The sequence below is a fragment of the Siniperca chuatsi genome, linkage group LG16, assembly GCF_020085105.1.
Source record: "Siniperca chuatsi isolate FFG_IHB_CAS linkage group LG16, ASM2008510v1, whole genome shotgun sequence".
NCBI lineage: Eukaryota > Metazoa > Chordata > Actinopteri > Centrarchiformes > Sinipercidae > Siniperca > Siniperca chuatsi.
The window spans coordinates 7,059,613-7,077,313 of record NC_058057.1 but is presented as its reverse complement, the minus strand read 5'-3'; the positions used below and the strand labels follow the sequence as shown (position 1 = coordinate 7,077,313).

The 17,701-nt window shown below is 40.4% G+C and overlaps 1 protein-coding gene across 2 annotated transcripts; it reads left to right on the top strand.

Annotated features, from left to right (window-relative positions):
• Nucleotides 1–45: 45 nt before the first annotated feature.
• On the top strand, nucleotides 46–17,088 carry paqr8 (progestin and adipoQ receptor family member VIII). Of its 2 annotated transcripts, XM_044170374.1 has the most exons (8): nucleotides 46–760; nucleotides 1,923–3,068; nucleotides 3,672–6,694; nucleotides 8,726–8,851; nucleotides 9,132–9,268; nucleotides 10,866–10,902; nucleotides 14,364–14,421; nucleotides 14,500–17,088. In XM_044170374.1, exons 2-3 carry the CDS (start codon nucleotides 2,008–2,010, stop codon nucleotides 3,685–3,687), a joined length of 1,077 nt encoding a protein of 358 aa, XP_044026309.1. In that variant the 5' UTR covers nucleotides 46–760; nucleotides 1,923–2,007; the 3' UTR covers nucleotides 3,688–6,694; nucleotides 8,726–8,851; nucleotides 9,132–9,268; nucleotides 10,866–10,902; nucleotides 14,364–14,421; nucleotides 14,500–17,088. The 2 variants fall into 2 exon arrangements, 1 of the variants encoding a protein (XP_044026309.1); XR_006375057.1 differs by lacking the exons at nucleotides 46–760; nucleotides 1,923–3,068; nucleotides 3,672–6,694 and adding an exon at nucleotides 6,739–6,873.
• The last annotated feature ends 613 nt before the right edge of the window (nucleotides 17,089–17,701 follow it).

Below are 17,701 nucleotides of genomic sequence, written 5' to 3'. Positions count from 1 at the left end.
CGTGACGCCATATGACCCCGCCCCCCTCTAGAACTCGCGCGAAAACAGATCAGGAAGGGGCGGGCTGTTAAAAAGGAGGAAAAGCCAAGCGTACCTAACCTAACCAAGCATTTGTCAATTTGTCCAGGAGATGGCGACATAAACGGTGGCTGTCCAGAAGCATAAAAGTCAATCCAGTACGGATGGGTGCTTGTTTTCTAGTACTGGACCGTAGATGGAGACACAAACATGCAAAATTAAACATGCATTTTATCTTTTTTTTTCTCCCAGTGTATCATCGTTATTATGGTTTTACCAAAATATGCTCTCTTCGGGACGTTTGGCAACAATATTTATAAAGAATTCTGGTCATTAGAAACAATGACACAGTGCACTTCAGTTTCTATTAAAACTTATAGGTAAATACTCACGATATAAAACACAAACTTAACATTGAATGTCTCTGTCAAAGACGATAAATGTCAACTATAAGAATATAGTGTCATTTTTCGGTAATGATAATGGCCGATGATGACCGCACTTCGGGGCGTTTCAGGTCATTGTAACCCCGCCCACGCTCCAAACTCTCCGGGCTGTTGGGTCGGCTGTGTTTTTACCCTTTCCAGCTTCCCAAATATCTCTTTAGCTCAACATGTTGTAGTTAGCTATGTCGGTGCACTTTCTACGGGAGGAAAGCCTGCAGGATAGTTAGGCTGTCTTTTTCTTCTTGAAGAGACGTGCGACTCCAGACGGGCAACAGGTGTTTTGGCGATACAAGCAGGTGAGATGATGTTTCTTCTTCTTAGATCCTATCACCAACTTCACACAGCTATACCTTACAGTAGCCTGTGTTAATTTGGACACGCATCATTGTAAGCATCTAAATAATTTCTGCGACTAACGTTATTGCAAATGTTTATTGTAGCCATTTCTTCTGTGTTGACATGAAGGATAAGATGTGTGGAACGTATGTTTTCTGCTAAGGACTCTGCAGCACATATATTAAAGGAAAAGAGCATTTTAATTCTCTATATTATTTCTTTATGGGCTAAAAATGCACATTAAGGTTAGTTCAAAGATAAACAGGTGCAGGCATACAGGGTCAGAGGAATAGGTTTTTTTGTACCAACAATAGAGGGGGGAAATGGTCAGGGCGCACCCATTGGGTGGGGATAAAGTAGCTGTTTTCAGTAGCAGTCTATCCTCAGATGGGTGGCTTGTTGCCTCCATAGGTGCTCATTTACCTTAGTGACAACAGTAGTTTACTCTGTGCTTGTGTCATAACATGAGGGTGATGGTTACAGGTTTGACTTCATACCTGCTTTTCCAGTATACATGACATATGGAGAATGTCTGCCTATTGTTATAAATGCTCTCATGTTGTGTACATTTGTTTTATTACTGTGTTGACTGTAAGTTTTTAATTGTAATGTGCCAAGAGACTGCAGGTGAAAATAGTTAAATCTGGAACGATCTGTCAAATGAAAACATTAACATGCGATGCTGCACATGGTTCCTCGCACATCAGTTTAAAAACATTGAAAGCATTGCAGCTGCTGTATTTCAGGGCTCACAAAAACAGCCCTAGTTTGTTAATCTGTCTATCGAAATTTCGCAGCATGTGCTCCTGGCTGGAAATTTTATTAACTTTCTCTCCCAATTTTAAACCCCTCAGATTGTATTAAACTCAGACTTTACTTTCTCTCCATCTTCCATTCTTATATCCCCACCTTCATATCTCTGATTCACTGTGCAGATTGAAAAATGCCTCCTAGATAATGCTTGTTGGCATCACATCAAAGCGCATTGTGGGTTAGGTTATGAGCTATTATAAGGTCTTTCTTAATAAATAACCTTGCAGTTTTCAAATATTCATTCAATTCCATGTGGCATCCTATCCTATAAAGTCAACTCCTGCAATAATGTACTGTCTCTTTTTTCAGTTTTGTCTCTCAGGGTGTTCTGTCCAGCAATCCTCCTCTGTCTGTATTCCATCTCCTCTTCTTCTCCTCCACCCATCACCCAGCTATGTCAGGTGACATTCTCCAGCGGCTCAGCACCTTGACCCTAAGCATCAAACACCTCCGCCGCCTGCCCCACTTCTCGGACATCATCCCTTCACCCAGCCCAACCGTCACCGCATCCCAGGTCCCCAGCTTGTTCCGAGAGCCCTACATCCTGTCGGGCTACCGTCCTGTCCAGCAGGACTGGCGCTGCTACCTCCTCAGCCTCTTCCAGAGACACAATGAATCCCTGAACGTGTGGACTCACTTGTTGGCAGGTCCTGTGCTGCTGCTCCGCTGGTGGGCCAACGTAGGCGCCCTGGGGTACACCCTGGACGCAGCCTCTCTACCTCTGAGTGTCTTCCTGGTGTCTTCCTTCATTTATCTGTTCTTCAGTGTGGCAGCACACCTCTTGCAGTCTCACTCTGAACATGCACACTACTTCTTCTTCTTCATGGACTATGTGGGTGTAGCAGTGTATCAGTATGGTTGCTCACTTGGCCATTATTTCTATGCGTCAGAGCCAGAGTGGAGAGAAAGCTGCATCGGGCTGTTGTTTCTACCTGGAGCTGTCTTCTTTGGGTGGCTTTCCTGTGCAGGTTGCTGTTTCGCTAAGTCCAGGTACCGGCGGCCATATCCATTGCAGCGTAAGATCTGCCAGCTGATCCCTACCACCCTAGCATACCTGCTGGACATCAGCCCTGTAGCCCATCGCCTGTTCACCGTCTCCTGGACACAGGAGCCCTCACTGCCCTTCCACGCCCTCCATATTGCCTTTTTCATGCTGTCTGCCCTCTTCTTCTCATGTCCCATCCCTGAGAGTTTCTTCCCGGGCCACTGTGACTTCATGGGTCAGGGTCACCAGATCTTCCACCTGTTTCTGTCCCTGTGCACTGTGTGCCAGCTGGAGGCTCTCTTCCAGGACTACGCCAGACGGAGGGATACAGTGGTGGAGGTATTTGGAGAGAGGCAGCTGTGGTGGGCTTGTGTATCCTTCCCTGTCTTGTTCCTGTGTTGCATCCTGACAGCACTTATCACAATGAGGCACATGAACAAGAAACTGCAGGGTAAACAAGACAGAGACAAGTGAGTGTTTGTAAGTGTGTGTGTGTGTGTGTGTGTGTGAGTGTCGGGGGGTAGGTTTAAATGTACCAAACAATATTAATAATGAAATAAAGCCATCTTTATATCTTTATATGTTTTTGCTTAACAATCAGTTTATCTGTGAAAAATGTGATTACTTAAAGTATTCGAACAATAAAATAATGTGAAAGAGCTTATTGTCTGGTACAATTAACAGGTCATCTGAAATTTCCGAAGGGTTTAACTGCTGATTCAGCGAAGAAACAGTTGGCTCTGTGGACTTCGTTGTTTGCTAACCATGTCTCAGTAAAGTTTTCCTCAGTGAATTATCCTCTCATTTAATTGCTGCTGATGACGGAGTCTGTTCTGAGGAGAATTCTGATGAAGGCTATTGGTCTCAAACATACCAGGAGTAAACCTAATAGTGTCTAAATGTATTTCTGTTCCTAATTTTAAGAAATATGTTGCATTTTTACCTATTCTGATACAGAATACAAGCAACTGCATATTCAGAATTTGTTTACTGTCCAATTCTGGACATACTGCTACTCCAAAACCTGCATCTCAAGCTTTACAATACTGGACATTCCTGTTTTGTTTCCTTAGGCTCTCTGCTCTCTGAGGTAAGCAGCAGTGTCAACATTGAAAGATGGAGTGAAAGAGCAAATCTGGATTACGGCGTTCATTGAAGTGGACTAGCCAGATAGTGGGATTTGGGTGAACAAAGAGGCTAGTTTAATACTGAGGCAGTGGGATAGACTGCATGGAGACAAGTTGGCAGAACGGTCTTCCACGTGGGTAAAATCCCTCAGCAGATCCAGTTAGTGTGTGTGTGGTGGGGGGGGGAGGTTGGAAAAGAGGACAACACTACACTACAAAAGGCAACAACTACATGTTTTTGGTTTTATTTCTCTGCCCAATAAAATTACTTAAGACCCTCAAGATGTGGTGAAGGGCTGACTCAATCGTATTGTTCCTAAATTAAAGGGTTTTGATTGGCAGAAGTGGGAGCAGATGAAAGAGTGGTTTATCTCAATGTAAAGATATTTAGTAGATTTACACCAGCCAGATATCCAGCAAGGCCAAGCATTACTATGTAACAAGTCGACATGGAAAGCATGAGATAACATAAACAGAATCTAGCGGAAAATGGAAAAAGCTGGAAAAACCTTGGCAAATACTGAATATTTAGAACAGGCCATGAAACAAATCAAGGGTGTTTAGACACTAATGATAAACATGAATATATCTTGTTGACCCTGTTTGTCCATATGGAGAAAACCAGGATATTGTCAGTGTGTCTCTGTGGTTTTGCCTGTTCTTTGTTAGGTGATACATATTGTATGTCAGCCATATTAAGATGGTAGCCGCACCTTTTCCTTCTAATATGTAAAGTTAAGTAAATATGTAAAGTAAATTCCCTCAGGATGAGTTTCAGGATGACTCAGTATTAGAGTTAATATATCTTATTCGCTTTCTTGCCAAGTTAAATGAGAAGCTCGATACCACTCCCATATCTGTCTGTTAGCTTAGCTTAGCATAAAGACTGGAAGCAGAGGGAAACTGGCTCTGTCCAAAGAAAATGTGTTATTGTCAGTTGTTGAGATAGTCTGAATGAAAAAACGTGAGCCAAGCAGTGTGTTAGTGAACCCTGTGGTAGCATTGTTAGAGTCTTATACGCTCATGCAGTAGTCCCACTTTCCTCTGCAGGGTTAAACTCAGCAAGCATCAGGAAGGTTATTATTTTTTCAATTTGCCCACAAATAGAGATGATTTGTTAGCTTGGTTCATTCCTCTATGAGCAAATTGTGCTTTCAGGATTATGTTACAAATATTTGAAATTGGTCATGATTCCTGTAGGCTTCCTGTCCCCCTGCTGTAAAAGTGTAGCTATTGATTTTGCTGTGTGCCACTGAGCAAATCTCATACAGATCCCAGAAAGGGAACAAATGAAAATTGCTGAGCGCTATAGATTGCCTGTTCTGCGGGGCTTCAGAAGATGATTATGACAGAATAGGGCTGTTAAACAAGTAATGGGTGTGGGTGTTACGTGGTGTCGGTTTCATCACTAACAAAGAGATGTTTGTGTGTGTGTGTGTGTGTGTGTAATCTTAAAGAGTCAGGGGTGGTGAGGTGTGTGAGTTTGGATGTGTGTGTCATGGTAAATCAATGCAATCCTTCCTCTGCCTTACCTTTCTGTGTCTCTGTATCTACAAAGCAATTACGTTATTAAAGGAATAGTTACATTTTGGGAAATACACCTTCGATACCGCTCTCATATGTGTCTGTTAAATATGAAGGCGGAGCCAGGAGACGGTTAGCTTAGCTTAACATAAAGACTGGACGCAGGGTAAACAGCTAGCTTGGGTATGTCCAAAGGTTAAAAAAGGGGGGATTTTGTATGGATTAAACAAACAAGATATAACATGTTTATCAGTGAGCTTTAGAGGTGCTGGTAGGTTGATTTTTGTTTTCTTTGGACAGAGCCATGTTAGCTATGGTTAAGCTAACAGTCTCCTGTCATATTTAACAGACAGACATGAGGGTCATATCAGTCTTCTCATCTAACTCTCAGCAAGAAAGCAAATGAGCATATTTCCCAGAATGTCTAACTATTCTTTTAAGGCAAAACATGGAAGTTTAAACAAAATGAACAAAGTCTTCGCTTTAGTTAAAGGGGGGGTATGCGATTCTAATCCAATACAGAATTGCATACCTCACCTTTAAAAACCCAACAAAAATTAATTTAAATCCTTATTAAAGTAATTTTACACACCGAACTGGAAAAGAGCAAACGTGTTTAATTATTTTAATGTAGCGTGAATGCAGAATAACATAATTGGTCTGCTCCCTTAACACTGAATGAGGTAATTCCACTAACCAAAAAAAAAAAAAATGGCTTCAGGGCTAATAGTGCAGGAGTGGCTGGAAACATGCATACAACTGTCATTGACACACACTGCAATTTCACACCATGCAATGGTATCCTCCTACAGCCACGCACAAAGTATATCCTGTAGACATGCTGGTATTTCTTTTGGTTTGGGGTTTTCTAGGTTGCTACCATTGACTGTATATAAAAATGGACGATATGACAGCTCCCCAAAAGTGAAGCCAAAACATCTCAACCGCCCCCTGGTGGCTAGCTGCAGTATAGGTGATAAACCCTGCCCCCTCCATGTTAGCAGATGGGACATGAGCTAAACTAAGAACTCAAAGTACGCAAAAAGGCGGTTTCAACATCATGATTGACAGCTGAGGCCGGCTCGTGAGTGAGTCGGCTGGGTGTATGGGTGGGACCTCGATCACTACTGCGTAGACTCTTGCATTTACGCCAATTCAAATGACGAAGCTATTCAAGTTACCATTAGAGAAAGACAGTCACTATCTTTGTTATAAATAAATGAATTGGGGTCACCAGCCAGGTGGCCGGTAAATAATTTGGAATCATATCATCTAATGTGTTTAGATGGTAACCCTGGATTTGCGAAACTCTCGCGAGATTTGTACGTGTTTTTTCATTGTGCGCATCCCTAAACCTAACCAGGTAGTTTTATTGCCTAAACCTAAATCTTACTAGAGTTTCCGCAAGTCCAGGGTTACCATCTAGACAGGACCCTTACTCTGAGGTAGGCTATATTTCAGCTGCCGGCAAGTATAAATATCAGAACACTGGCAAACTGTAGCCTGTAACATGAACATGATAAACAGCAAGGCTACGGCTACGTACTGACACTCTCCCACAGACAAGAAAACACACCAGAGAGCCTCTTCGCCTCTCTGAGCCGCTAGCTCAGCTACAACACAGGTACCACACAGAAACTTTTACAAAGGGCCATGATGTGCTTCTAGTGACGGTCAAAGTTCCAAGTGACTCTGTTTCCAGCGCGGACACGGAGAGTCTGACAGCAGCTGCTCATGGCTGATTAGCTCGGACTACCCGCTCTATGGCTTTCCTGTTACACTGAGCAGTGGTCAGTCTGCCACACTGTGGGTCACTCTTGTCGGTTACCTCTCGCGTCACACGCCCCCTACAGTGGTTGTCTTCTGCTGCATTTTAAAAATATGATGGGATGGAAGGAGCTAACACACACACAGTTGTGGACTTACCCCTAGAGAATAGTGGATGTTCAAATTTTTTTACCAAAAAGCATGTACTATACTTTTGTCTTGAAAGAATTAAAGATTATATACTACACTGAAGCTATCCCCAGAGTAATGTAGCAAGCTAAGCTACAGCAACATGGCAAAAGTAGCTTACTACATCGAAGCTTTTCTTTTTCTTTTTTACATTGAACCAACTTCATTCCAAGTCAGCGCTATCTCGGTGATCAATAAAACTGTCAATAAGCTGTTCTGTCTACTCTCACTGCTCCAAAACCAATCACGCTTAATTATATTCATTTTCTGCAAACAGTGAAAAAATTGTAGCTAGCTAGTGGTTACAAGTGGTTGACAAATTGCTGGCTGGTGCGTGCAGACTGCACTGAATTGTGATGGTTAGCTTGGTTGTGTTGGCTTATTCGGGAATGACCTGAATGTGTAAACTCAAGCTCGCTTGTCTGTATTCCCCTGCAGCAGAGACGTCGTAGGAATGTAGCTACTGAAAAGCTATTTGATTCAGAAAACAACAACGCTGCACCACACTACTGAAAAATGTAGTTAAACTTGTAATGCCACTACTTGTAGCGCCGCTACTGCCCAACACTGCTTATCATCTGTTTCTTGCCATATTGTCTTCTTCTAACTGAGTGAAGGTCATTTGAAGTTCTTCAGTTAGAACAGTTAGAATTCTCATGTGGTTCTGTCCCTTAGTTCTGTGGCTTTGTTAACTGAAAAGAGTTGCCTCCAAATTGTTTTTGTCTACTAGTTATGATTGCATTAAGCTAAATGGAGAAGGGCCTCACGTTGGTCTTCGCCTGGGGCCTCCAAATCACTAAAACCGCCCCTGGTTGCTGCATTAATTTGCTCACTAAACATTCATCATTGAACTCACCACTACAGGGGTAACTTTATCATTTACATTATATTATCCCTTACTTTCATGACTTGACCTTTTCAAAGTGATCAGCTGAAATGTCCTCACTTCCATGTGCAGAACTCAAACTGCATATCCAAATCATGGTAATCCAATTACACTAGTCCTATTCTGCATCCAAACCCTGCTCTACATCGGAACAATGATCCTTTTTTCTGTAATACCTCCCTTGTGAGTATGATTTCCGTAGTTTGAGCCAATGAGCTCTCTGTAAAGAGACCAAGAAGGAGAGACTAACGTGCAATTAAAAAATAAATGTAACTATATATTTATATAGTTACATTTATTATACATACATATGTATAATATGTGTGTGTGTGTGTGCCTAATCAGCTTTTCCCTGGCAGGCAGCTACAGTACACACATGAATTAACATCAGCGGTTGGTTCAGTTCTCAGGTTTACCCCACAGGAGGATTTTCAGTCTAAGTTTAAAAAATGGCTTGTATTCATTTATTGCGTTTTCTCTTGATCAACTACCATCTTTTGAGATTCAAGTATTTTTTTCCTAAAACATTCCAACATTCCTTGGCACAGGCATGTCAGGTGTGCATGTAGTTTAGTAACGTTAAACAACACAATGGGCTGTTTATTGCCTTGTGTCAACACCTCCTTCATGACAGACAGGACACCAATGAATGAGTCCCTCCCAAAGTCGCCTGCCTGGTGTGAGCCACATAAAGCAAAGACAGTTGAACGACTGACAGCAGTTAGTGACAGAGCTACAGCGGAGTCAAGCAGCATACAACGTAAGTTAGGAACCCTGGGTTTTTTTTTTCCTTTGCTATATTGTGCATCATTATGGTTCTTTTTGAAGAATATGTTCATCTGAGAAGTGCTGAACCTAAATATGTGAGATGCTGTATGTTTACTGGACATCATCACAATTGTATCTAATGGATAAAAATTGATTGTAAAAATTTCACATAGCCTTTTCTATCAACTCACTTTGGTTGCTTAAGAATTTTGCTTTAACAATGTGTGCCTACTTTGTTGACACTTTTGGTGTGGTTTTGCCATTCTTTACAGAGCACTAGGACAATGGCTCCAGTAGGGATGGTTGGCATGTTGGGTTTGGTTTCATCCCCAGAGGTGGGCATCATCTCCCTCATCGTCTTCCTCATCCTCAGCATTACTCTCGTCGCCCTGTGTGCCAAGTGTCACAGGTGAGGGAAACGTGATGATGAAAAGTGACATTAATTTGAGTAAATTTGTGTTGAGTCATTTCCTCCAGTATACTATAAAAAAGCTGCCTTTGACCATTTGCACTCCTGAATACTGTCACTCAAAGGGAATTAAAGGAATTAAGAACAGTGTCACCTAATGTATGAGTAATCGTGACCAACACTGCCACCCAGTATAAAGCAAGTCTCCTCCTGTTTGGAGTGGCTGCTCACAATATGTTAGCTGATTCATTTTCCTGTCCGCCGGACTTGCAAGGCTTTTGCAATTGCTATTCATCACTTTTCAGCAGCACAGAACAGAGAGACTTGTTCGACTCGATAGGTGGTTTTTGATGAAGGGCGTTGGCTGTTTGAAGTGGAGGAGGCAGAGAAGTGCAGTCAAATATCATTTTAGGGTTGAGGTAGCTGAGCCTAATGGACTGGGCTTGGAACATTAACCTTCAATAGCCTCTTTTTGTGTGTGTTTGTGCATGCGTATGTGGGTGTTTTCATACATATCTATGCATGCATGTGTGTATTTGCACACCCATTACTGCAGTTGTCACGCCAAACATATCAGTGACAGTGACACAGAGGAACTGTGGGGTAAAACAACAGTCTTATCTTCTGCAGTCTGTTTCTGTACATTCCAGGGCTTGTTTGTCACTCAGAGGAATGAAACTGGAATGGGACTGTAGTGATATATGGGAATCAGCACATTGTTTGTATATCTAAAGGAGGGGAACACACTAGTGCCAATGTGTGTTGATTGAGTTAAGACAAAGAACAGATGTGGTGCAAGGAATACTTCAAGGAAACTTTGAGGTGACAGTAATCTGATTTGTGACTGATAAATGTTGAAAACTGATAATTGCTGAAAACTGTTTTATACTTTCAATTGCTGAGGGAGACCCATACTTATAAAGATATAAATATACTTGATTGAAGTCTAAATCAAGTCCCAATTAAGACCTGGTCAAGTCATATGTCGAAGCAAGTCCCAAGCTAAGTCACAAGTCCTGTCAAAGCAAGTCTAAGTCTAGTCTCAAGCTTTGTCTCAAGTCAAATCTTAAGTCTTATCAAAGCAAGTCCCAGATCAAGCCATGTCTATGAATACTGACCATTAAAATGACAGCTCTGTCAAGAACAAAATATTATAACCGGCTGAAAACAGTGATTCCAGAAGAGCCAAAACTTGACTTGAGCCTGAAATGACTTATAGTTTTCTATACTGTATTCAGCCTGGGCTCAGCTGAGCCAGTCAGGTCTAATAGGAGAGTGCTGAGAGCAGGATGATGGCCATTATAGACACAAAGACTTTTTGGAAGGGGAGCAGGGGACTGTGACCAGAGGGCCTGGTATACCTGTATGTGCATGGACCTGGATGACAAAGAAAATACAGGATACAAACTCGGAAAACAGCCAGAGACAAAACAGGTGACAGACGGACAGAGTTTTAAAGGTCTTCAGCCATAAATCAAACCTACATTTGTAAATAGGACTGTATGCACCTTTGTCCCCGCACACACTGAGTACACACAGATATGGCAAACCATCTTAACACTTGATAACCTCTCATTTCCTTTGTTGTCATCCACAGGAGCAGTGGCAACGCATATGACGTGAGCGGCACAACGGTATGAACTGCTTCTTTGTTTCCAGTTCTTTCAGTCTGTCAGCAAATACCTCACTCCATTCATGCAACAGCACCTTCAATATCTAAATGTAGCGTGTAGCATCTATTGCAGTTCATTAGCTGCCAGTTAGGAGCAGTAAGAGGCTGATTATTGGCAATCAGCAGGAGGATGGTAGAGGCTGTGATACTGTAGCTGATATTGGCCTCATTAGATTCAAACCATGTAAACCCATGGGACAAATGAAAATAGATTAGGCCATCAATGAAAATGTTTAATCATGTGAAATTTTGCTATTAGAAATAATTTTGTCAGGATATTATGAGTGCATCATGACCATTATTTTCTGAATATGATTAATGACAGCTCGAATAACAAGCTTTGGGTATGGAATACAGAGTAATAACAATTTCATATTATAATTATGATACTTCATACCACAATCCATAATAATAAAAATAATGATGATGATGATGATGCTTTAACACATTAAAACCAACTACTACACACTTAACTACCATAACATATATAAAGGCAAAAATTAAAGAATATAAAATAACCAATGGTAACATAAACACTGGGTAATAGCAAAAAATAATTAAACATGTATATGTATAGACCAAATTACAAGAAGGTCTGCCTATTAAATGCATTTTTAAAAAGTTATTAAATGACGAAATGGACTTGGCAAGTCGGATTTTCTCTCATAGGTCTTCCCAAAGTTCAGGGGCTCCAAAAGCAAACACTTGGCCTCCTTCAGTGTTAATTCTAGACTTTGTCTGATGATCCTAAATTGTACTGTAGCTTGTAGGAGTATAACAGAGGCCTTCCAGTTATTTTTAATGTAATTAAAAATCAATTAAGAAATTAAGTGTGAAAACAGTGTAAGGACACTCCAGTGGAATTAATGGGATAATTTGCTACCAAATGAACAGAGTGAAAGGTATCAAAATCCAAGCAGCAGCATATTACACATCCTGGAGATAAAGACAGATGTTTTGCAGAAACACGTGTAGATAGAGTTACAATAGCTGAACAAAATAAAAGATATTGTATAAAGATAACAAACTACACTGCCCTCATTAACATTATCACAAAATGTGATTGTCAGAAATAACTAAAATTGTTATTGACTTGTGAGGGTTAAAAAGATCTCAGATTTACAGTCATATGACAAAGTTATCAGACATCTGAGAGAGCAGTTTGTATGCCTCTCAATAACAAATGACAGAATGTACAGTAATAAGAGGAAAGGACCTAGTATTGACCCCTGAGGGATCTCTCTACAGTTTTTTCTCACTCTATTAAAATTGTGGTCCACTGTGTCCAATACTGCACCGAGGTCTAGCAGGATAAAGACTGACCACTATCCTGCATCGTTAGGAAGAGATTATTGACTACTTTGTGAAAGGCTGTTCATACATGACACCTGCAAATGTCTGATGGAATTAAGATGTTAAAAATATAATATAATATGCTGTAATGCACTTAGGAAATTTTATTATGCCACACAATGCAGTTTGAGTCAAGTGTTGATTGATAGTTAAGAGCAGGAGTGCAGAGGGACTCACAAGCAATGAGACAGAAAGGGCAAAATCACCAAACAGCTATACATTGTAGCACTTCACGCTGATGCAGGAAGTGTAGTGTCCTCCCGCTCAGCTGGACAAAGTGCCAACTCTTTTTGGTGTGCTGTCTACCTTGAAGGGTTAAGGTAAGATCAATGATACTACCAGGCATGGAAAGGGGAAACTGTGATCACAGCCAGTCTGCAATGAAAAAAACCCCATTGTTGGTTGTTAAAAGTTGTTTTGTTCCACTCTAGTTGCTGTTACTTTCCTGTGATGTGGCCTCACTTTGAGAGTTTGATAGGCATTACTGCATACCATGCATAAAGCAAGTTCCAAAACGTTCTTGATGAGCTTCTTTCACCATTTGCATATCTGTAATATAATATTAATAAAAAATATAATATTTTTATATTTTTTATATAATACAAAAATGTTTTGTGCTGCCCTCTTCTTTGACCTCTCCAAAGCATTTGATACCGAAAATCCTACTCCACAAACTACAGTCTACAGATTTAGATGAAGCCACGCTTAATTGGTTCCATTCTTAGAACTCAGACTGTTGTTGCTGATGGTACTCACTCAAGCCATCTTAAAATCAGAAATGGGTTGCCACAGGGGCCTATCCTTGGTCCACTGCTGTTTACGTTATACATAAATAACATAATACTTCCAAATAAATACTCCAATGTACATTTTTTTTGCTGATGATACTATTTTATATGCCCCAGGTGCCACCCCAGCCAAGTATCACTCTTTAATCACAGACTAGTTTTAAATGCAGAAAAGACCAAGTACATGGTATTCTTCATCTCCACCAGTGACTCTGACTATCCTGCCATTACAACTTTAAATGGCACCCATATTACTCTTGCTGAGTCCTACAAATACTTAGGAATTTGGCTTAACAGCAGACTATCATTCAAGATTCACATTCAACATTTGACTGAAAACTTAAAAATCAAATTAGGTTTCTTGTAAAGAATTAAAGGTTGTCTATCTTCTTACAACCGTAAAACTACTATGCATTCAACCTTCATGTTTATCCTTGACTATGAAGATATTCTTTATTGTCATGCTGTCCCATGGACACTTCACTAGTTAAATCCTGTGTATCACAGTGCTTTACATTTTATCACAAATGACAAATTTCATACTCATCATTGTTCTTGTATCACACAGTTGGATGGACTTCTTACAGTCAAGAAGAAATAGCCATCTCATGTTATTCATCTATAAAGCTCTACTGTCGAAGCTTCTAAACTACCTCACATCTCTTCTCTCATTTAAATCTAGTAACTACAGTACACAATCCAGTAACTACCTAACCTTAAATAACCCTCATGTACGCACTAATGTCGGCAGAACTGGTTTCAGGTACTATGCGCCTTTTAAATGGAATAAACTGCAAACTGCCCTCAAACTACAGTCTTACATATGACACAGAAAAACAAAAATTCTGTGACCCTAAATGCTGAATCATTTTAAGTTGAGCTTAGTTTGTAAAGGTTATCTTGAGTTAGGTGTTGGAGTTACTGACAGTTGTAAAATAGCTACATAAATCTAGGGCTGAAAGATTTGAGGAAAATATCGATTTGCAATATGTCCAAATGGCCATAATACAGCACATAGCCTGCTGTAAAACCATAACATGTTACACGTTTTTAAACAAGCTAGATACAGTTTGTTGATTAATAAGCTTTAGAGATGCTGGTAGGTGGATTTTGTTACCTTTGGACAGAGTCAGCCTAGCTGTTTCCCTGTTTCCAGTCTTTACGCTAAGCTAAGCTAAGCTAAGCTAACCGGCTGCTGGCTGTAGCTTCATATTGAACATATATATACTGTACATTATGTCCTTATTGTCCTTATAATCCTTTCTGTTTTTCTCTATGACAGACTAATGGAGAAGGAGGAGCCAACGGGACTGCTGGCACAAAGACTGGAGGACCCTCCGGTGAGTTCTCTGTAAATGGAAACAAATTTTCAATCAAGTGTTTGCGTTTCACTTACATTTTCTAATCTAAATTTCCAGACCCAGATACCGTAGCCTACTCAAATTGGAGGGACCACAAAATGCCTCCCAGCACACTGGACAGACCTCACGCATTAACCAACTAACAAGCCCCGGTTACAGTCCTGAACACTAACCCCACAGCCACATAACAAATGTACCACAGAAGGCAAGAAAAAGGAAAGAGGACAAATCACTCTCAACATCCCATTGCACAGAACCCCAGTTTTCCACACTTGACATTGTTCCAAATGGACAGATGGACGGAAAAAGAGAGGAAGGGTAGGAGGGAAAGTTGGCCCTGTCCTCTGCCAGCCTGTGCCATTATCCACAGACCTTGTCTTCATGATGTCAGGCTTTACTTATCTGGATACAGTCTTAAAGGAAGAACCTCTTTTTAAAGTCGTCTCTCCTTTATGGTATCTGAATTCATCTGACAAGAACTTTTCATCTGAAGACTTTCTATTGACTAGCTATTGAGTATTTTACATTATGATTTTTTTAAGAGTTTGGATTCTGTATGTTTTCACCATTCTTTTCTGTCATCACCTACACAGGAACTATACTGATCATTCACAAAATACAATCGTCTGGGTTGATTTAACTCTGAGAGTTTAAAACTCGCTTTGCTGTGACTTGGCCCAAACAATGCCAAATGCTGTAATCAGTTACAATGTCATTAAAGCAGCAAACTTACTAGCGTTCATCTGTGTTGATTTTACCTCGACAGATATTTGGAGTTGAGGTGTTGATTTGAGGCTTATTTGTCCAGTCCTTGAGGTAATATAACTCTAGGGTGGCCGCTTAAACGGTCACATCTCGAATTACCTCTGAATTACTGGTGACTGGAGACTTTGGTGTCCAGCCAGTAAGCCTGCTCTTTCCAGGATGCAGATGAATTAAGACCCAGTTAGGAAATTACTACCTTCCACTATTAAGGAAACCCAGTACAGGGAGCTGATCAAATTATGTGATTGTCATGATGCTCTTTCCTGAGTAGAATGCAATGGAAGACAACAGTTTAAGGATCATTACAGTGAAACTTTTAGCTTACTACAGATTGTGTTTACTTATTAGTTCAATATTGGGAAATACACTTAGTGGCTTTCTTGCTGAGAGTTAGATGAGAAGATCAATATCACTCCCATAAGCGTCTGTTAAATATGAAGCTACAACTAGGAGATGGTTAGCTCAGCTTAGCACAAAGACTTGAAGCAGGGGGAAACATCCTAGTTTGGCTCTGTCCAAAAGGTACATAAATCACCTACCAGCACCTCTAAAGCTCACTAATTAACACATTATGCACATACAAAAACTGAAGCATAAAAACAACACCTTATGGTTTTACAGGGGGGTTACGTGCTGTAACTATTTCTTGGCCAGTGACTTCCTGGAGTCTCGTTATCACCATGAGGTTGATGAGGAAGTCACTGCACCCGGCCAAGAATAATCCGTCACAAAACCCCCTGTAAAACACAACACAACTTGGCAGTTTTACACTTTGGTTTTGGTATGTATTAAACAATTGACATAAAATATGTTCATTTGTCAGCATTATGGGTGCTGGTAGGCAGATGTTTTTTACCTCTGGACAGGGCCAGGCTAGCTGTTTCCCCGTTTGCAGTCTTTGTGCTAAGCTAACTGGCTGCTTCTCACTCTCGGCAAGAAAGCAAATAAGCATACTTCCTAAAATATCAAACTATGTCTTTAATATTTTTTTCCAGCCATTTTCAAGCTACAGCATATTGTAAATTTTTATATTATTGGATGCATTATTCCTACCACTCCTGGCAGCCACTGGTTTCCACTCATGTCTGTACCGTATGAAAATAAATTAGCAGATTCTTGAAACTGGCATGAATTTTGTAATCCATCAATTCATGTCACACAACGCAAGCAAGTTTCAACAGTCTGCTAACTGATTTCTATACTGTATGGAAATCAATGGAAACCAAGGGCTGGAACAGTGAGAAAAATGTATCCAAAGTGGTTGCCAAAAATGTAAGGTATATGTGATTTGTAGAATAGGGGTTAAAACATGCAAAACCATACTATTGAACTACACTTTTGCTACTGTTGTGCTGGATGGCATAGTGGAAGATCGTGGAGGAAGTGACTTTAGGTTATGTAATATAAGTGCTGACACTGATAAGATAAAATTGTGATGAGGGGATTTTTCTAAGCTTTGGTGCAATTTCATTATCACTGAAGGGATCAACTTTCTGTTTGTATTTGTTCTTTTGTATTCTTCCCTTTTTATTCCAGTGTTTCTCAGTCTGCTGCTGAACAGTCTCTGGTCTGGTCAGCTGGCCCAGATAATGTTGTAGTATTATCTTTATTGTAAACATGTATGGCATTCATGATACTCTGGTCAGGTCTGTTTGTCCTGGAAACAAAGACAGTTTAAAAGCCATCCTTCCATCCCATCCTGGCTGATTGTGATGAGATGGGAGTGGCACCTTTGCTTACTGAGAATTCAAAGTGAACCAAAGGTCACGAAACCTCAAAGCAGGGTGGAGTTGTCGTTCTTGTAATGCCAGTTGTCATGCTGTTCATTGCTGTATCAATCCACTGAAATGTCCAAATAAAACACACCCAAGTGAGACAACACTAATGTCAGTGATACTGCTTCTCTTGCCACTGTACATTAAAAGGCCCTGAAAACCTATTTTCTCAGCATCTACTATGAGCAATGTGGCCCTACATGAACACAAAAGGTTCTGCTTAAGTTTAGACAGTTTTGGTTATTTCACATGAGAGATTTCTGTATTTGTATTATTGTCTGATTCTCACTACTTTGAAGTGGACAGGGCAGTGGTGATGTCACATATGTCAGTACACCAATCAGGATTCAGCAACATTTGAATCTATATTTGAGGACAGCTCATGGGTTGTTTGGTCACTGGCAATCAAGCTAATCAAACCACACCCACAAAGTCCTGATAAAGCAGAGAAGCTGAGTTTTTGAGTGTGAAACTCAAAATAATTACCTTTGATTACTTATTTAGTCATTAATATTCAATTTCATAGACAAATTAAAAGATTTGAAATCAAGTTTTGGGGAGCTTTAAGTCCCTCACACCAAAGACAATGAAATCTAAAACAAACTATGACCAAAAGTGTTTGGGGTCTTAAAATGGGTTTACTGCGAAATGCAATACTGTATATAAAATTTTGGATTAATATCCTACCTGTTCACCAGTCACTATTTTCTTTAGTAACT

Coding starts and splice junctions, on each gene's coding strand:
- paqr8 (XM_044170374.1), top strand. CDS start 2,008: ATGTCAGGTGACATTCTCCAGCGGCTCAGCACCTTGACCCTAAGCATC.